This window comes from Oncorhynchus keta, chromosome 7 (assembly GCF_023373465.1).
Source record: "Oncorhynchus keta strain PuntledgeMale-10-30-2019 chromosome 7, Oket_V2, whole genome shotgun sequence".
Lineage (NCBI taxonomy): Eukaryota > Metazoa > Chordata > Actinopteri > Salmoniformes > Salmonidae > Oncorhynchus > Oncorhynchus keta.
In genome coordinates, this window is record NC_068427.1 from 29,078,929 (window position 1) to 29,099,833 (window position 20,905).

General features: G+C 44.0%; 1 protein-coding gene across 1 annotated transcript in view; it reads left to right on the forward strand.

Annotated features, from left to right (window-relative positions):
• Positions 1-717: 717 nt before the first annotated feature.
• LOC118379950 (E3 SUMO-protein ligase RanBP2-like) overlaps positions 718-20,905 on the forward strand; it is a 40,314-nt gene continuing 20,126 nt past the window's right edge. Inside the window, exons 1-18 of the mRNA XM_052522499.1 lie at positions 718-930; positions 1,495-1,562; positions 1,681-1,792; positions 2,724-2,876; positions 3,214-3,444; positions 3,529-3,671; positions 3,828-4,023; positions 4,116-4,416; positions 4,497-4,678; positions 5,659-5,837; positions 10,940-11,063; positions 11,362-11,520; positions 16,563-16,700; positions 16,876-17,007; positions 17,706-17,920; positions 18,060-18,171; positions 18,305-18,446; positions 18,572-18,672. Coding sequence (XP_052378459.1) covers positions 859-930; positions 1,495-1,562; positions 1,681-1,792; positions 2,724-2,876; positions 3,214-3,444; positions 3,529-3,671; positions 3,828-4,023; positions 4,116-4,416; positions 4,497-4,678; positions 5,659-5,837; positions 10,940-11,063; positions 11,362-11,520; positions 16,563-16,700; positions 16,876-17,007; positions 17,706-17,920; positions 18,060-18,171; positions 18,305-18,446; positions 18,572-18,672 — 2,760 coding nt within the window. The 5' untranslated portion in view covers positions 718-858. The remainder of the gene's footprint in view (positions 931-1,494; positions 1,563-1,680; positions 1,793-2,723; positions 2,877-3,213; positions 3,445-3,528; positions 3,672-3,827; positions 4,024-4,115; positions 4,417-4,496; positions 4,679-5,658; positions 5,838-10,939; positions 11,064-11,361; positions 11,521-16,562; positions 16,701-16,875; positions 17,008-17,705; positions 17,921-18,059; positions 18,172-18,304; positions 18,447-18,571; positions 18,673-20,905) is intronic.

Genomic DNA, 20,905 nt, shown 5'->3' on the forward strand with positions numbered 1-20,905 from the left:
ACCATTGCGACCTGTATGCTCTCTTTGGCTGGCCCTCGCTTCATATTCGTCGCCAAACCCACTGGCTCCAGGTCATCTGTAAGTCTTTTCTAGATAAAGCCCCGCCTTATCTCAGCTCACTGGTCACCATAGCAGCACCCACCCATAGCACGCACTCCAGCAGGTATATTTCACTGGTCATCCCCAAAGCCAATTCCTCATTCGGCCGCCTTTCTTTCCAGTTCTCTGCTGCTGTCTGGGAGCTGTTGGATCGGAGGGTGAAGGCGAGGGCTATTCCCCCCAGAAATGTCCAGGAACATGCAGGTGCCTTGGTGGAAGAGTGGGGTAACATCTCACAGCAAGAACTAGCAAATCTGGTGCAGTCCATGAGGAGGAGATCCACTGTAGGACTTAATGCAGTTGGTGGCCACACCAGATACAGACTGTTACTTTTGATTTTAACCCCCCCTTTGTTCAGGGAAACATTATTCCATTTCTGTTAGCCACATATCTGTGGAACTTGTTCAGTTTATGTCTCAGTTTTTGAATCTTGTTATGTTCATACAAATATTTCCACATTATACATTTTCTGAAAATAAACGCAGTTGACAGTGAGAGGCTGTTTATTTTTTTGCTGCGTTTCTGTGCGTTTTCAAAACGTATCGGCTAAGTATCGACCAATCACAGGTCATGGATAAATTACGTTTTGTACCACGTGACTACCGCTGCCATTTGACGTTGTCGCGGCAGAAGCGGGGAGAAAGGGCGAATTAGCGAAGCAGTGGGGGAAATATTTACGATTCCTGCTTTTTCCGGAGGAGTTTTGTCACTCTATGCAATTTTAGTTTTGAATTATAAGAAAATACGCTTTACACAGCCATGCGGCGAAATAAGGCCGAAGTGGACGACTATATTTATTCAGTAGAGAGTTCCTCTCCTTCACTCAAAGAGGTGAGTCAAACCCGGCCCCAACTGGCTCTTCAGCCTGCGTATACTACCTAGCTAGCAGCCAACTGCTACTGCCATCTTGGCCTGGCATTTAGCTACACCTAGCTCGTGGCTATTACAGCTAATAGTACATAACGCTTTTAACGTAGCTATCAAAATACTATTAATAGACTAACTTTGAAACAATAAGTAGCTAACGGATCATTTTGGCTAACTATCTTGGCTAACTAAAATGTGAACTGGGACACCTCAAGTTATTCCATCGCAAGGAACACTTCCTCGTTGAAAAGGCTGGCAGCAGGGCTGGCTAGCTTTTGAAACCTGTCCACCAGCTTGCTTTATGCCGGCTAACAAACTAACGTTATGGCTATGTCACTCTTCCTACTATCCGTTGGAATAGAGCCATCATTACCTTTCTTACTTGATGTGTACATAGCTGGCTGACTAGCTACCATTTTTAGCTAACTAAAAATGTCATATGTATGTAATCTGTAACGTTAGCGATCTAGTTGTTATAACCAAGAGTGTAACCTTACTTTAAATTAGGCCTATATGATCTTCCCACAGAAACCAATTAAAGGATTTTTATTTGCTAAATTATACTTCGAGGCTAAGGAGTATGAACTTGCTAAAAGGTAAGCCCTGAACACAACCAACGCAGACATTGTTGACATTGATGACATTGAAGTGGGTAACGATGCCGTTTTTGTGTGTATTGTGGTTCTATTCTGAATGCCTGGTCCCCTCTGTTAGACATGTATCAGCATATCTGAAGGTGGCGGAAAGAGACCCCAAAGCACACAAGTTCCTGGGCAAACTTTATGAGAGGGAAGGAGATATCAACAAGGCCATAGGATGTTACAAGGTAAGATCCTTCTCAGTTGCACACTTACATACATACTACTGCTATAGTATCCTATTACCCTGTCCTTTAGGCTTTGGCAGTCATCCAGTTTGATATTATTTATTTGTTTTTGAAGAAACATATGCCAGTTGTGTATGCGATTAGTGCTAGGGAATATATGAAATTAATGTTTTAGCGTGATATTCCAAATGCCTGTTTTGCAATAATTTTTTTAAATTCTCGTTTTTATGGGCCGTTTATGTCCGCTTGTCTCCTTAGCTCCTTCTGTGCTCTGTGCACCTTCCCATTTAAACCAGTGATCTGTATATAATGACGACATGCTCATGTCTCTTCCCTAACAATGGGAGTTGTTGTCCCAAAGGAGGGAACACCGATTTTGGACAGATTTGGGCAAAAGTGAAACCTCTCTCTTTGCCTCTTTCTCTCTGTTTACACACACCAAGCCCCTGCCACTCACCACAACAAAGATGAGATATCACTTCTTCCTCTCTGACAAGCAGTTTCAACTCACTATTTGCATTTGAGGTTTGGTCCAACAAACAGTCATATGGACACAAACAGAGACATTATTTTACTGTAATAGTGAAGTTAACCTTTCTAATTATTCCCTTTTTATGTCTCTACTCCTCAAATTATGTGCAGAGCAGATGTTACTAAAACAGGAGTATCAATGAACATTCATTCTGGAAAACGAATGCTGTTTGTCGCACATGGCATTGCAGTACATTTTAGCCAAAGACTTATGCTAACTACAGAGTCTGTGGGGTTATAAATGTGCAATAAGCATAGAACACAATTATATAGGGAATTGGCAACTCATTCTGATGCAGTTTTACTCCATACTGCCCAGCTCTATATGCAATGGGTGTTCACAGCTATCTGACGATGCTTTCTGGTCATTAATTGTGTGTGTGTCCGTGTGTCCATCCAGCGGTCTGTGGACCTGAACCCAGCCCAGGGGGACCTGGTTTTGAAGGTGGCTGAGCTGCTGGTCAGTAAGACCGAGAGAGACAACAGAGCAGAGTTCTGGGTGGAGAAAGCTGCCAAGCTGCTGCCTGGACACCTTGCTGTCTTCAACCTCAAGGTAAGAGCTCTAACACAGTATTGATTTCCTGTATTCAAATTATTTTTAGGTTGTTTAAAATGGTTTGCCTAACCTAAAATAGTGGGTCAAGGCTAAAGACTGACTGCATTGTGACTGGAGGATTGTTTACAAACTGTGGCACTGGGTTGACACATGATCACTACCCGCACCACTCACCCCCTCGTCAGGAGTGCCTGTTGAGCTGGCAGCTGTTTAATGCATATGCCCTCCACACTGTCTCTCCCCTTAGGAGCAGTTGTTTAGCAGCAGATGGGCACGGGGGCTAGAAACAACTGTTTTAAAAATCCTTGCTTTACTTAACTAACTCTCCCTCTAGGAGCACCTGCTGAATCAACAGGGCCAACAGGGGTGGAACCAGTTGTTTGACCTACTGCAGGCAGAGCTGGCTGTGAGGCCTGGTGATGCCCATATCAACATCAAGCTGGTTCAGTTGTTCTCCTCCGATGGCAGGCTGGAGGAGGCTGTCAAACACTGTCTGGCCACAGAGAAGAGAGGCCTGCTTAGATCCAGCTTGGACTGGTACTCTACTGTAGTACACACTCTGCAGGTCAGCAGGATGCTCACAAAATACAATTATGTTCTTATGGAATTACATGTACGATGGTAAAGTGATGAATTGTGTGTTTCTCAGGAATCCCTAGCCCAGCCCAGTGTTTCGTGCAATGAGAAGATGAGGCAACATCGGCAGAGAGAGCTACTTTTGGCACACTGCAGCCTGCTGAGACTGACTCTGCAGGGGAAAGGACTGCAGCCTAGCATCCAGGCCCTCTGGAGGTGTGTTTGTTACATCCAGGCTAGGCAGGGACATGTGAATGCTGTACTAGTCTACCAACAGAGCTCCTTCATTAGAGCACCACTATGTAGAGTCCTATTAGATTGTAGCACTGTGTGTGTGAGTATTTAACCCCATTTCTCTCTGTTTCTGTGTAGTTTTGACTGTGCGATGCAGGGCCTGAAGAGGGCAGAGGGCAGTGTAACAGATGATCTGTCTGGGGTCTATCTGGAGATGAGGGGACATCTGTACCTGCATGCTGGCACTCTGCTGCTGAAGATGGCTCATGAGAGAGAACAGCAATGGCGGGCTGTCATTGATCTGGCTGCTCTCTGCTATCTGCTGGCCTACCAGGTAACACACACACAAGCTAGAGGCTTTGTAGCAAATAACAATCCCTGTGTATCCAACTTCTTGTTTTCATTCTTCCTACTTGTCATATTTAGGTCCCCAGGCCAAAGAGCAAGGTGTCTAAACGTGACCAGTCTCCTCCTCAGCCTCTGGAGCTGCTGGCTAGTGACAGAAAGAGCCAGGCTGGACACATGCTGCTAAACCTCAAGCCCGAGACACACACCTTTGTCAGAGAGGTGGTGGAGGCGTTTGGGAACCGTAGTGGTCAGGGCGCTTTGTTTGAGTTTTTGTTTGGGCCTCTGGCTCCGGTCGGGTCTTCCTTCATTGGCAACGATGACATCCGCTCCATCAACACACAGGCTCCAGAGATATCTGACCTTACCAAATGGGATAACGGTATGATGCGTGTGTGTGGCTCTACACAACAGGAGCCCAGCTGATCTCACACATAAGATCTCTAACTTTTTTGTCTCTAGGCTCCATCCAGCTCCATGGTGGGGACCTCCAGCAGCTGTGTTGGCTGGGCCTCCAATGGTCTCTCTTGGCCCAGAGGCCTGCTCTGAGGGACTGGCTCAAACAGCTGTTCCCCAGGCTCAACCTGGAGACCTCCAAACTGGACACCAACACACCAGAGTCCATCTGCCTGCTAGACCTGGAGGTGGGCGTGGTTGCTCTACAGTATCTAGTCCTGAGTGATTTAGTGCTCTTTGGGTTGTTCCGGTTAGATTATTACAAAATAATTATAATTTTCGATTTCGGGTTTGATTGTTTTTAACATTAAATGCACTATGCAATATGTGGGTTGAATGCTGTATCATTGAATAAAAGTCTCATGATGGTAGTGACTGCCCATGACTGCTTATCACTTATTAACCATCATTTATTTACATTACTTTAATAAAATATTTCAGTTGTGTATATTACATTTGTTTTATTTGATTACTTTATTTCAAGTCATCTCATCTGTATAGAGCTGATGTCTGACAGAATCACTATTTTTAGTAGTTCTTCGAAGTAAATAAGGCATACTTTTATGACTGCTGAATACCAACTATCAATTACTTAGATCATGTATTTTCAGGTACTCCCTCATGAAGAAACTGCTCTCTTGGAATTACTTCTTGATCGCGCATTCTTCTTTCCCTTACCTAGCAGGTGTAAAAGAAACACACACCGACAATTAGCTGCATGATGGATTATGGTTATTGTAGTTAATTATATATTTTTTTCTGCACTAAATTATGTAGAACATTGGCCTGTTTGAAACTACAACTCCCTACCTCATCTCATTTTGGGCAAGATCTGGATTGATCTCTAGAGAAACTGCAGCGCAATGTGCGCATTGAGATCAGAAAAAAAACGTAACGAAATGGAATTCAAATAATTGAATGACGTCGGTCGGTTGTTTAAAAACAGGAAAATAAATATTGTTTATTCGCTCAGCATTAACAATATCTATGCTGTTCAGTTACGGCCTTATAACGATCTTAATACTGTCCTTCGTATCATATCATTGATGGTTTCCTTTTGCTTAATTTTTCATTCATACAATGACCTGTAATGCACTAAGAACTAATGCAAAGAACTTGTTTAGGTCCTTCTTCTAACAATACACTGGGGTGATTCCCTCCTGTCTAGGTGTTCCTGTGTGGGGTGGTGTGGTGCAGTCACACCCAGCTCCAGGAGAGGGCCAGGACCACTTCTACTGGTCAACATGAGCCCCGCTGCCTGCCCCTGCCCCTCCTCCACCACCTCTTCACAGACAGACAGAGGGACTGGTGGGACGCAGTCTACAGGCTCATTCACAAACGAGCTGCGTGAGTCACGATGGGTTATAATCTCTGTAGTTATGTGATAGTTGTCTGAAATCAAGTGTTTTACAACATTTTACATTCTAGTAATTTAGCAGACACTACTTTCCAGATTGAGTCCATATATTTTCATCTTTTTTTTATACTGCAATGCTCTACCAACGGAGCCACACGGGACAACACAAACAGGCTCTGTGAAAATTACCCAGCAGAGCCACACGGGACTACACAAACAGGCTCTGTAAAAATTACCCAGCAGAGCCACACGGGACTACACAAACAGGCTCTGTAAAAATTACCCAGCAGAGCCACACGGGACTACACAAACAGGCTCTGTAAAAATTATCCAGCTGAGCCACACGGGACTACACAAACAAGCTTTGTAAAAATGACCCAGCGGAGCCACACGGGACTACACAAACAAGCTCTGTAAAAATTACCCAGCAGAGCCACACGGGACTACACAAACAGGCTCTGTAAAAATTACCCAGCAGAGCCACACGGGACTACACAAACAAGCTCTGTAAAAATTACCCAGCAGAGCCACACGGGACTACACAAACAAGCTCTGTAAAAATTACCCAGCGGAGCCACACGGGACTACACAAACAAGCTCTGTAAAAATTACCCAGCAGAGCCACACGGGACTACACAAACAAGCTCTGTAAAAATTACCCAGCGGAGCCACATGGGACTACACAAACAAGCTCTGTAAAAATTACCCAGCGGAGCCACACGGGACTACACAAACAAGCTCTGTAAAAATTATCCAGCTGAGCCACACGGGACTACACAAACAAGCTCTGTAAAAATTATCTGGCTGAGCCACACGGGACTACACAAACAAGCTCTGTAAAAATTACCCAGCGGAGCCACATGGGACTACACAAACAAGCTCTGTAAAAATTACCCAGCGGAGCCACACGGGACTACACAAACAAGCTCTGTAAAAATTACCCAGCGGAGCCACACGGGACTACACAAACAAGCTCTGTAAAAATTACCCAGCGGAGCCACACGGGACTACACAAACAAGCTCTGTAAAATTACCCAGCGGAGCCACACGGGACTGCACAAACGAGCTCTGTAAAAATGACCCAGCGGAGCCACACGGGACTACACAAACAAGCTCTGTAAAAATGACCCAGAGGAGCCACACGGGACTACACAAACAAGCTCTGTAAAAATGACCCAGCGGAGCCACACGGGACTACACAAACAAGCTCTGTAAAAATGACCCAGCGGAGCCACACGGGACTACACAAACAAGCTCTGTAAAAATGACCCAGCGGAGCCACACGGGACTACACAAACAAGCTCTGTAAAATGACCCAGCGGAGCCACACGGGACTACACAAACAAGCTCTGTAAAAATGACCCAGCGGAGCCACACGGGACTACACAAACAAGCTCTGTAAAATGACCCAGCGGAGCCACACGGGACTACACAAACAAGCTCTGTAAAATGACCCAGCGGAGCCACACGGGACTGCACAAACAGGCTCTGTAAAAATTACTCAGGCACCCACCCTTCCTCCTTCCCTCCTTCCTTCACTTGAACTGATCACTGATATATGTCGGTAACACTTTACTTGACACCCAGTGTCATAACACTGTCATGCCATACAGTTCCAGTCATACGTTTGAACACACCTACTCATTCAAGGGTTTTTCTTTATTTAAATGTTTTTCTATGTTGTAGAATAATAGTGAAGACATCAAAACTATGAAGTAACACACATGGAATCATGTAGTAACCAAAAAAGCACCATCACACCACCACCCCCATGCTTCACAGCGGGATCCACACGTGGAGATCATCCTTTCACCTACTCTGCGTCTCACAAAGACATGGCAGTTGGAACCAAAAATCTCATATTTGCACTCATCTGACCAAAGAACAGATTTCCACCAGTCTAATGTCCATTGCTCGTGTTTCTTGGCCCAAGCAAGCCTCTTCTTTTTATTGGAGTCCTTTGGTAGTGGTTTCTTTGCAGCAATTGACCATGAAGGCCTGATTTACACGGTCTCCTCTTAACAGTTGATGTTGAGATGTCTGTTGAACTGAAGCATTTATTTGGGCTGCAATTTCTGAGGCTGGTAACTAATGAACTTATCGTCTGCAGCAGAGGTAACTCTGGGTCTTCCTTTCCTGTGGTGGTCCTCATGAGAGCTAGTTTCATCATAGCGCTTGACGGTTTTTGCGACTGCACTTTAAGAAACTTTAAAAGTTCTTGACATTTTCCAGATTGACTACCTTCATGTCTTAAAGTAATGGACTGTAGTTTCTCTTTGCTTATTTGAGCTTTCCTTGCCATAATATGGACTTGGTATTTTGCCAAATAGGGCTATCTTCTGTATACCACCCATACCTTGTCACAACACAACTGATTGGTTAAAAAGCATGAAGAAGGAAATAAATTCCACAAATGGACTTTTAACAAGGCACACCTATTAATTGAAATGCATTCCAGGTGACTACCCCATGTAGCTGATTGCGAGAATGGCAAGAGTGTGCAATGCTGTCATCAAGGCAAAGGGTGGCTACTTTGAAGAATCTGAAATATATCATATTTTGATTTGTTTAACGCGGTGTTCCATATGTGTTCTTTTATAGTTTTTTTTAATCTTCACTATTATTCTACAATATAGAAAATAGTCAAAATAAAGAAAAACCCTTGAATAAGTAGGTGTCTAAACGTTTGACTGGTACTGTATATCACATCTCAAATGTATTTATAAAGCCCTCCTTACATCAGCTGATGCCACAAAGTGCTGTACAGAAACCCAGCCTAAAACTCCAAACAGCAAGCAATGCAGGTGTAGAAGCACGGTGGCTTGGAAAAACTCCCTAGAAAGGCCAAAACCTAGGAAGAAACCTAGAGAGGAACCAGGCTATGAGGGGTGGCCAGTCCTCTTCCTGCTGTGTTGGGTGGAGATTATAACAGAACATGGCCAAGATGTTCAAATGTTCATAAATTACCAGCATGGTCAAATAATAATAATCACAGTAGTTGTCGAGGGTGCAAGAAGTTAGCACCTCGGGAGTAAATGTCAGTTGGCTTTTCATAGCTGATCATTGAGAGTATCTCTACCGCTCCTGCTGTCTCTAGAGAGTTGAAAATAGCAGGTCTGGGACAGGTACCACGTCCGGTGAACAGGTCAGGGTTCCATAGCCGCAGGCAGAACAGTTTAAACTGGAGCAGCAGCACGGCCAGGTGGACTGGGGACAGCAAGGAGTTATAACGCCAGGTAGTCCTGAGGCATGGTCCTAGGGCTCAAGTCCTCCGAGAGAGAAAGAAAGAAAAAGAGAGAATTAGAGAGAGCATACTTACATTCACACAGGACACCGGATAAGACAGGGGAAATATTCCAGATATAACAGACTGACCCTAGCTCCCCCGACACATAAACTACTGCAGCATAAATACTGGAGGCTGAGACAGGAGGGTTCAGGAGACACTGTGGGCCCCATCCGATGATACTCCCGGACAGGGCCAAACAGGCAGGATATAACCCCACCCACTTTGCCAAAGCATAGCCCCCACACCACTAGAGGGATATCTTCAACCACCAACTTACCATCCTGAGACGAGGCCGAGTATTACCCACAAAGATCTCCGCCACAGCACAACCCAAGGGGTTGTCAAAATATCTCTCTATCCTGAACAAAAAAGTGTTTTACATCCCTGTTCGTGAGCATTTCTCCTTTGCCAAGATAATCAATCCACCTAAAGGGTGTGGCATATCAAGAAGCTGGTTAAACAGCATGATCATTACACAGGTGCACCTTCTGCTGGGGACAATAAAAGGCCACTCTAAATGTACAGTTTGGTCACACAACGCTACAGATGTCTCAAGTTTTGATGGAGCATGCTGATTGCAGGAATGTCCACGAGTTGTTGCCAGATAATTTAATGTTCGTTTCGCTACCGTAAGTCACCTCCAACGTCGTTTTAGAGAATTTGGCAGTACGTCTAATCGATCTCACAACTGCAGACCTACGTGTGACCACGCCAGCCGGGGACCTCCACATCTGGCTTCTTCACTTCTGAGACCAGTCACCCGGACAGCTGATGAAACTGAGTCTTTCTGTCTGTAATTAAGCCCTTTTGTGGGGGAAAACTCATTGTGATTAGCTGGGCCTGGCTCCCAAGTGGATGGGCCTATGCTCACCCATGGCTACGCCCCTACCCAGTCATGTGAAATCCAGAGATTAGGGCCTAATGAATTTATTTAGTTGAAAATGTTGCATTTTTATATATATATTTTTTTTTAGAGCTGTTGTGACATATTGCGTTATTTTTATGGCTGGTTATGACACCTACATAAGAGTATCTCAACCTTCCACACAAGGCAAAACATTCCATTACACTATAGCCAACTTGTCAAAAGTATGAAATTCACCATATTAAATTATTTTAATTGTGCACACCTACCCCAATGCTCTGTTTCTGATAAATGGGATGAATGCAGTAGCATATTTTAGGAGCAGGACAGGACACCCTCTTTTTGACTGACAACTGACACAAGGGCATGTACGTGATAGGCCTATCTGGCTTATATGATTATGATGGTCATCATGCTTCATGACAGTGTCAGTGCATTTTCTTAGTCCAAGTAATGTGACACAGGATGGTCACAATGCTTCATGACAGTGCCATAAAGTATATTTTCTACAAGTTATTTAAAATATGATGGGGGGGGGGGGCATGACTGCAAATAATTAATTTCAACAACAAAGGACGTTAAAAAAAAACTTTCAAATGAAAGGAAACTTCTTGGCAGGGAAAAACACATTTGAGTAAATGTGGATTTTGACACTCCTATGTAGGTGTCATAACAGCCATAAAATAATGCAATATGTCACAACAGGTCTAAATGTATGGGTCATGATAGTGTTATGACAGGTTATGACAATTTGTCAGCTTTTATGACATGGTTATGAAGTAAAGTGTTACCATAAGATCTGATTTAAGGTCAGTGTTAAAATGTAAAGGCCCAGGATGGAGAAGTCAAGCTGACTGATAGCTCTGTGGTTAACATGACTAAGGTTCTGCTTCTGTCTGCAGGCCTAGTATGTACTCTCTGTGTATCTGTGTTTGTAGGCCTGGCATGTCAGCCAAACTGAGGATGACGGTTCAACATGGACTAAGCACCTTGCGAGCCGGAGAGAAACATGGCCTTCAACCAGCCCTGCCCATACACTGGGCCCAGCACCTCAGCTCAGCGGTACATACACCTCAGCCAGATGAGACACCTGCCTTTTTCTGTCACACTCTACATTAGTGAACATGATATGTGCTAGGTGTCTGTCTGAAATTACTCAATAGTATGATTATTATTTATAACTCTCGGACTAGCGAGAATATTCTACAAAATCCCTTTGGTAAAGTAAATTATGACTATATATAAAACAAAACAACTGAGAATGCGACACTGAACGAGGTGTCCTTAGTAAAAATGAATGATTTTGAAGGAATTACATTTCTTCATTTGGATTAAACATCTGTTCGGATGTAATTCCCAGGGGTTTGGTGTGAACTCCTACTACGACCACGAATACATAAGGCGGAGTGTCCACTACTGGAACGTGGTGCTCCCCCTGCTGGACAAGATCAAGAGGAGACGTGGCATCCCTGGACCCCTGGACCCCCTGTTCATACACTTCCCCTCTAGAGACATAGAGGTGAGCTACCACCACAGCTGTTTCTCTGACCAACACTGTTAGTCTGCTGAGTTAAAGCATTGGCATGTGTGTAGACTTGATATCAAATTGAATTATTTTGGTTACATGCGTCGAATCCAACAGGTGTAGACTGTACAGTGAAATGCTGAATCCAACAGGTGTAGACTGTACAGTGAAATGCCGAATCCAACAGGTGTAGACTTTACAGTGAAATGCTGAATCCAACAGGTGTAGACTGTACAGTGAAATGCCGAATCCAACAGGTGTAGACTTTACAGTGAAATGCTGAATCCAACAGGTGTAGACTGTACAGTGAAATGCCGAATCCAACAGGTGTAGACTTTACAGTGAAATGCCGAATCCAACAGGTGTAGACTTTACAGTGAAATGCCGAATCCAACAGGTGTAGACTGTACAGTGAAATGCCGAATCCAACAGGTGTAGACTGTACAGTGAAATGCCGAATCCAACAGGTGTAGACTTTACAGTGAAATGCCGAATCCAACAGGTGTAGACTTTACAGTGAAATGCCGAATCCAACAGGTGTAGACTTTACAGTGAAATGCCGAATCCAACAGGTGTAGACTGTACAGTGAAATGCTGAATCCAACAGGTGTAGACTGTACAGTGAAATGCCGAATCCAACAGGTGTAGACTTTACAGTGAAATGCCGAATCCAACAGGTGTAGACTTTACAGTGAAATGCCGAATCCAACAGGTGTAGACTTTACAGTGAAATGCCGAATCCAACAGGTGTAGACTGTACAGTGAAATGCTGAATCCAACAGGTGTAGACTGTACAGTGAAATGCCGAATCCAACAGGTGTAGACTTTACAGTGAAATGCCGAATCCAACAGGTGTAGACTGTACAGTGAAATGCCGAATCCAACAGGTGTAGACTTTACAGTGAAATGCCGAATCCAACAGGTGTAGACTGTACAGTGAAATGCTGAATCCAACAGGTGTAGACTGTACAGTGAAATGCCGAATCCAACAGGTGTAGACTTTACAGTGAAATGCCGAATCCAACAGGTGTAGACTGTACAGTGAAATGCCGAATCCAACAGGTGTAGACTTTACAGTGAAATGCCGAATCCAACAGGTGTAGACTGTACAGTGAAATGCTGAATCCAACAGGTGTAGACTGTACAGTGAAATGCCGAATCCAACAGGTGTAGACTGTACAGTGAAATGCCGAATCCAACAGGTGTAGACTTTACAGTGAAATGCCGAATCCAACAGGTGTAGACTTTACAGTGAAATGCCGAATCCAACAGGTGTAGACTTTACAGTGAAATGCCGAATCCAACAGGTGTAGACTGTACAGTGAAATGCCGAATCCAACAGGTGTAGACTGTACAGTGAAATGCGGACTTACGAGCCCATTCACAGAAGTGCAATGTTAAGACACATTTTGTTAAAATAAAAAGGGAAATAGTAACACAATAAAAACAATAATGAATCTATATACAAGGAGGACCAGTACGAGTCAATGAGCAGCGGTACGAGGTAATTGAGGTAATACACTGTGTACACAGTACATGTGGGTCGGGTTAAAAGTGACTAGGCAATCAGGATCTATATTTGTATTTATTATGGGTCCCGGCAGCAGCTACTCTTCCCGGGGTCCGGCAAAATTAAGACTGTTTATACAATTTTCAAAACATTACAATACATTCAGACTGTGTGCCCTCAGGCCCCTACTCCACCACATATATACAGTACAAAATCCATGTGTATGTGTGTGTATGCCATCATGTGTCTGCCTATGTTTGTGTTGCTTTATACAGTCCCCGCTGTTCCATAAGGGTTTTATCTGTTTTTTTTAATCTAATTTTACTGCTTGCATGAGTTACTTGATGTAGAATAGAGTTCCATGTAGTCATGGCTCTATTTAGTATTGTGCTCCTTCCATAGTCTGTTCTGGACTTAAGGACTGTGAAGAGACCTCTGGTGGCATGTCTTGTTTGGTATGCATGGGTGTCCGAGCTGTGCACCAGTAGTTCAAACAGACAGCTCGGTGCATTCAACATGTCAATACCTCCCATAAATACAAGCAGGGATTAATTCAATCTCTCCTCCACTTTCATACATACATAAACTCAGCAAAAAAGAAACGTCCTGTTTTCAGGACCCTGTCTTTCAAAGATAATTTGTCAAATCCAAGGAACTGCACAGATCCCCATTGTAAAGGGTTTAAACACTGTTTTCCATGCTTGTTCAATGAACCATAAACAATGAATGAACATGCACCTGTGGAACGGTCGTTAAGGCACTAACAGTTTACAGACGGTAGGCAATTAAGGTCACAGTTATGAAAATTTAGGACACTAAAAGAGGCCCTTCTACTGACTCTGAAAAACACCAAAAGAAAGATGCCCAGGGTCCCTGCTCATCTGTGTGAATGTGCCTTAGGCATGCGGCAAGGAGGCATGAGGACTGCAGATGTAGCCAGGGCAATAAATAGCGATGTCCGTATTGTGAGACGCCTAACACAGCAGTACAGGGAGACAGGATGGACAGCTGATCGTCCTCGCAGTGGCAGACCACGTGTCACAACACATGCACAGGATCGGTACATCCGAACATCACACCTGCGGGACAGGTACAGGATGGCAACAACAACTGCCCAAGTTACACCAGGAACGGACAATCCCTCCAACAGTGCTCAGACTGTCTGCAATAGGTTGAGAGAGGCTGGACTGAGGGCTTGTAGACTGTTGTAAGGCAGGCCCTCACCAGACATATCCGGCAACAATGTTGCCTATGGGAACAAACCCACCGCTGCTGGACCAGACAGGACTGGCAAAAGTGCTCTTCACTGACGAGTCGCAGTTTTGTCTTTATCGTCGAAGGAATGAGCGTAACACCGTTGGCCTGTACTCTGGAGTGAGATCGATTTGGAGGTAAGGGTCCGTCATACTCTTGGGCGGTGTGTCACAGCATCATCGGACTGAGCTTGTTGCCATTGCAGGGAAGACATCCTCCTCCCTCATGTGATACCCTTCCTGCAGGCTCATCCTGACATGACCCTCCAGCATGACAATGCCACCAGCCATACTACTTGTTCTGTGTGTGATTTCCTGTAAGACAGGAATGTCAGTGTTCTGCCATGTCCAGCGAAGAGCCCCGATCTCAACCCTGTTGAGCACGTCTGGGACCTGTTGGATCAGAGGGTGAGGTCTAGGGCCATTTCCCCCTAGAAATGTCCGGGAACTTGCAGGTACCTTGGTGGAAGAGTGGGGTAACAGCAAGAACTGGCAAATCTGGTGTAGTCCATGAGGAGGAGATGTTTTTGCTGAGTATTGTAGATTTGTAGTGGTATAATAATGTTATGATGTACTGTTTTTTTGTTTTATATGTAATTAACTTAATGTGTTTGGACCCCAAGAAGTGCAGCTGCTGCCTTGGTAACAGCTAATGGGGATCCTTAATAGATATAGATGTGAGTGCTACGGAGTGGTAGTCATTTAGACAGAGCATGCACTGACAAGCTGTAACCTGAGTATGCATCCTGGTAATCTGTCTGGCCCTGCGGCCTTGTGAATGTTAACCTTTTTAAAAGTCTTAGATCATAGTCTTCTGGAACAGCTGGTTCTCTCACACATGGACAGTGTTGCTTGCCTCGATGCGAGCATAGATGGCATTTAGATCATTTGGTAGGCTGGCGTCACTGGGCAGCTCTCGGCTGTGTTTCCCGTTGTATTCCGTGATAGTTTGCAGGCCCTGCCACATCCGACAAGTGTCAGAGCCGGTGTAATAGGATTTGATCATAGTCCTGTATTGACGCTTTGCCTGTTTGATGGTTTGTCGCAGGGCCCAGCGTTGTCCGGTTTAGGGCAGGGTTTGGCTGGCTGGGATTTCCTTGTCCCATCGTGCTCTAGCGACTTCTTGAGGTTGGCCGGGCTCCTGCAAGCTGACTTCGCCAGTTGGACTGTGTTTCCTCTAACACAGTGGTGCGGCTGGCTTCCGGGTTAAGCGAGCAGTGAGTCAAGAAGTAGTGTGGCTTAGCAGAGATGTTTTTCCAAGGACGCATGGCTCTCGACCTTCGCCTCTCACGAGTCTGTTGGGTAGTTGCAGCAATGGGACAAGACTGTAACGACCAATTGGATATCACAAAAAAGGGGTAAAAATAATCACCGACCACCAGGAATGCCGCCTCTGGATGAGCATTTTCTTGTTCGCTTATGGCCTTGTACAGCTTGTTGAGTGCGGTCTTAGTGCCAGCATCGGTTTGTGGCGGTAAATACAACTACGAAAAATACAGATTAATACTCTTAGTAAATAGTATGGTCTACAGCTTATCATGAGTTACACTAACTCAGGCGAGCAGAACATTGATACTTCCTTAATATTTGAGAATGCGTAGAATGTATGCACACATGACTGTAAGTCGCTTTGGATAAAAGCGTCTGCTAAATGGCATATATTAATGCGCACAAGCTGTTGTTAATAAAGAAACGCACCCCCACCACCCTGGATCTGCCGTTCTGTACTGTCGATGAATTAAAAAAACAGGTAGATTTTATATTATCTATATCCTTGTTCATCTGTAGCTCCAAGAAGCATAGTATTTTAGTTGTTGATAGGATAGTATCGAACAGAGCTCGTCCAATTTTCTTTCCAGCGATTGCACATTCGCCAATAGAACCGAGGGTAGAAACAGTCTCACCAGGGTGCTCGTGTGCCGGCCTCTATACGACTGTCGTGGATCAGGGCCTGGTCCGGGATAATCCATGTCTTTTGCCTCCGACTCATTGAAGTAGAAGTCCTTGTCCAAATGGAGGTTAGTGATAGCTGTTCTCATGTTCAGAAGCTTTTTTCGGTCATAGGAAACAAAGTGGAAACATAATGTACAAAAAAGTTCAGATTACGACAAAAAAAGACACTAAATAGCACAATTGGTCAGGAGCCTGTAAAACGGACGCTATTCACTCCGGCGTCATGTAATCACTGTTGCCAAGCTGGAAAATTGACAAGACCAGTTTTAATGTATGCATTGCTCTATTTTTATTGGTTAGTGTGTTTGTGCTCATCGCAGATCCCATCAGTGAAGGGCTTTGAGGAGGAGGCCAAGATAGCATTTGCGACCCTCCTGGACATCGAGGGGAAGACAGAGGAGGCTATCGCTACCCTGGAGACCATCAACAACATCTCGTCTAACTGGCACCTAGCTCGGGTATGTAGTGAGGTGTTCACTGCTCGACCTTGGTCTTGGAGTCTGTCACCTGCACTTTATCACCATGCTTTTAAGTGCAGCTCCCAGTAAAAAAAAATTGCCAGCATTTTTCTCTGTTTTACCAAACAAAATGTGTTTGTTATGAATCGTCTTTTGATATATCTGTGTTTTGTAGATCTTCCAGCGTCTGTCTGAGGAGGCCGGTAGCGGGGTGGAGGAGACACAGGACAGGTGCATCATGTTCCTCAGGAAGTTCAGAACTTACCTGTCCAAGATCTACAACGCCAACGCTGACGACATGGATAAGGTTAGACACACACACTAGTGGTGCGCCGGGCAGCTATTTGTTCACTTGCCCGCAATTGCTAAATCTGAGGCCTGCACCCAACCCTAACCCACAAATATAGAATATGCGCTATAGGCTATAGTCAAAGACCGCAGAACCATTCTTTGATAGGGTTGCTTGATTGTTTTTGTTGCATGATTTTGATACGTTTCTGCTAATAATTTCTGACATTTTGGTAGGCTATTTGTTAGTCATCTTCTCTATAATTAAATACATGCAGCTTCTCTTCAGTCATTAAATGTTGCCCTAGAAGACTAAATAAACCCTTGCTCACCAGAATAAATGGATAGAATGAATGCTTCAATCTAGTTGACATCTGAGAAAATGCAATGACTCAACAACAAGAAAAAGATAAAGATGGCACCTCTACCGATGGTATTTAACTGAGCATTCCCATTCTCTCAAGATGCTGAAAGAAAGAAATCATATTTCTCCACTCCTGTTCCCGAGTAAAAATGTTGCCTATATTTTGTGTATCATTTTACTGCAAGAAATGCTTAATCCTGCCGCAGTTAATATTAAGGCTATGTGAGAAGTTATAGGCCTTGAGTTTCCATTTAACCCATCTGAACAGTAGGCTACAGTTACCATATAATCAAAAGTTTAAGAGTTGGAAGCATGACATGACATTCAACCATATTCACTGTGTTATGTCCCAGCTGCCCGTTTCGATGGAGGAGGTGATGGATCTCCTGAACGATGTGAAACAGCAGCTGGAGGAGAGTGGAGAAGCGATGGATGAAGAGGACGACGGCGGACCGGTCCACTCCAGCCTTCAGTTTACTAAGCCTGATGCTTCAATCTCTTGTGTCAAATTCGCCCCATTAACCCCCTCCCCCAGCAAGAGCTTGGCCTCTCCCTCCAAAAGACACCTGGTACTTTTAATTATAAATGTTGACTTATAAACATATGTGAGACAGTTGCTCTTCCTATTTTTCAAACATGAACATACATGCACTCAGATTTACTGTACAGGTTGTTTTTCTCGCATAAATATTTTAAATATCTTTATGGGGGGGGGAAACTATACTCCATTTCCAGATTTCCCCAAAGACACCACCTCATTGGGCGGAGGACCAGAAGTCCCTCCTGCAGATCCTCTGCCAGCAGGTGGAGAGCCTCAAGGTCAGCCCTTGGCTTCATTGTTTTTGAGGATATGGGAGATGGATGTTAGCCATGTCAAGTGAGCATATGAATTAAATTATAGATGTTAATGTATGGTTTCTGTGTTGATAAGTGCTGTGTGGTTGTGTTGCAGAATGAGGTCCATGACCTGAGGCATCACTCGTCAGACAGCATGGCGTCACCCCACCAAAGAATGTATGGAGATGGGTACGGGGCTGAGAGCATGCAGGAGGGGTACCCCCCAGCACAGACCTTCCATGGAGCACCCCTCACTGGTAGGAACACAGTACACAACTGAGTTGTGTAGTTTGACTGTGTGATATAATGAAATAGCAATGTTTCTAGGATATTAAATTCTGAATGTTGATTATACCCTCTTTCCTCCTCTTTTTGTTTACAGTCGCCACCACACAGGCACCCTCTATGTATTACAATCAATCCTCTGCTTATAATGCCGGACAGTATCTCCTTCGTACGGCAGCCAATGTTACTCCAACAAAGGTATGTGTTTATACATTGGGATTCTTTAAGAATTGAGAATGGTTTAGTTACTTAAAGTGGGATAGTATTTTCAGTAGGGCTGGGTGATATGGCCTAAAAATTAATATATTGATTTCTTGACACACCTACTCATCCAAGGTTTTTAATATATTTTTTAGACTATTTTCTACATTGTAGAATAATAGTGAAGACATCAAAACTATGAAATAACCCATATGGAATCATGTTGTAACCAAGAAAGGGGTTTGAGATTCTTCAAAGTAGCCACCCTTTGCCTTGATGACAGCTTTGCACACTTGGCATTCTCTCAACCAACTTCACCTGGAATGCTTTTCCAACCGTCTTGAAGGAGTTCCCACATATGCTGAGCACTTGTTGGCTGCTTTTCCTTCACTCTGCGGTCCAGCTCATCCCAAACCATCTCAATTGGGTTGAGGTTGGGTGGTTGTGGAGGCCAGGTCATCTGATGCATCACTCATCACTCTCCTTCTTGGTCAAATAGCCCTTACACAGTCTGAAGGTGTGTTGAGTCATTGTCCTGTTGTAAAACAAATGATAGTCCCCAAAAGGGCAAACCAGATAGGATGGTGTATTGCTGCAGAATGCTGTGGTAGCCATGCTGGTTAACCTCTTGCTCCTACCTGGCACGCAGGCGTCCCATCTAGAGCTCTGGAAATGCAAATGCGCTACGCTAAATGCTAATAGTATTAGTTAAAACTCAAACGTTCATTAAAATACACATGCAGGGTAATGAATTAAAGCTACACTCGTTGTGAATCCAGGCAACAAGTCAGATTTTTAAAATGCTTTTCGGCGAAAGCATGAGAAGCTATTATCTGATAGCATGTAACACCCCAAAAGACCCGCAGGGGACGTAAACAAAATAATTAGCATAGTCGTTCCTACACAAACCGCACAAATAAAATATAAAACATTCATTACCTTTGACCATCTTCTTTGTTGGCACTCCTAGATGTCCCATAATCACTATTGGGTCTTTTTTTCGATTAAATCGGTCCATATATAGCCTAGATATCGATCTATGAAGACTGTGTGATAAACGAAAAAAAATAGCGTTTCATAACGTAACGTCATTTTTTTAAATTCAAAAAGTCGACGATAAACTTTCACAAAACACTTCGAAATACTTTTGTAATGCAACTTTAGGTATTAGTACACGTTAATAAGCGATACAATTCATCAGGAGGCGATGTCAATTCTATAGGTGTCCGTCTCGAAAAAATGTCTGGAGAGAGCTCGACCAAAACATCCGGTCGGAGACCGGAGGGAATCGATTCCCTTGATTCAGTTTGACCAAGAATCAAAGCTGAATCAAATGACAAGACTATAGACAACGTGTGGAAGCTGTAGGCACTGCAACCTCGGCCTCATTTAATTCGGTTCACTTTGAACAATCCTTGAAGTCGCGCATGGATATTTATTTCCATTTTCAGTGATCAGATTTTCCTGCACTTTTGATGAAACGCACGTTCTGTTATAGTCACAGCCGTGATTTAACCAGTTTTATAAACGTCTGAGTGTTTTCTATCCACACATACTAATCATATGCATATACTATATTCCTGGCCTGAGTAGCAGGGCGCTGAAATGTTGCGCGATTTTTAACAGAATGTTTTCGAAAAAGTAGAGGGTCGACTTAACAGGTTAAGTGTGCCTTGAATTATAAATAAATAATTGACAGTATCACCAGCGAAGCACCCCCACACCACCTCCATGCTTCACGGACCCACACATGCGGATATCATCCGTTCACCTACCCTGCGTCTCACAAAGACATGGCGTTTGGAACCAAAGATCTCAAATTTAGACTCATCAGACCAAAGGACAGATTTCCACCAGTCTAATATCCATTTCTCGTGTTTCTTGGCCCAATCAAGTCTCTTCTTTTTATTGGTGTCCTTTAGTAGTGGTTTCTTTGCAGCAGTTCGGCCATGAAGACCTGATTCACGCAGTCTCCACTGAACAGTTGAAGTTGAGATGAGTCTGTTACTTGAACTCTGAAGCATTTATTTGGTCTTCAATTTCTGAGGCTGGCAAGTTACCTCTGCAGCAGAGTCTTTGAGTCTTCCCTTCCTGTGGTGGTCCTCATGAGAGACAGTTTCATTATAGCGTTTGATGGTTTTTGCGACCTCACTTGAAGAAACTTTCAAAGTTCCTGACATTTTCCAGATCGCATGCCTTCCTGCCTTGGTGACAACAACTCCCATTGTTA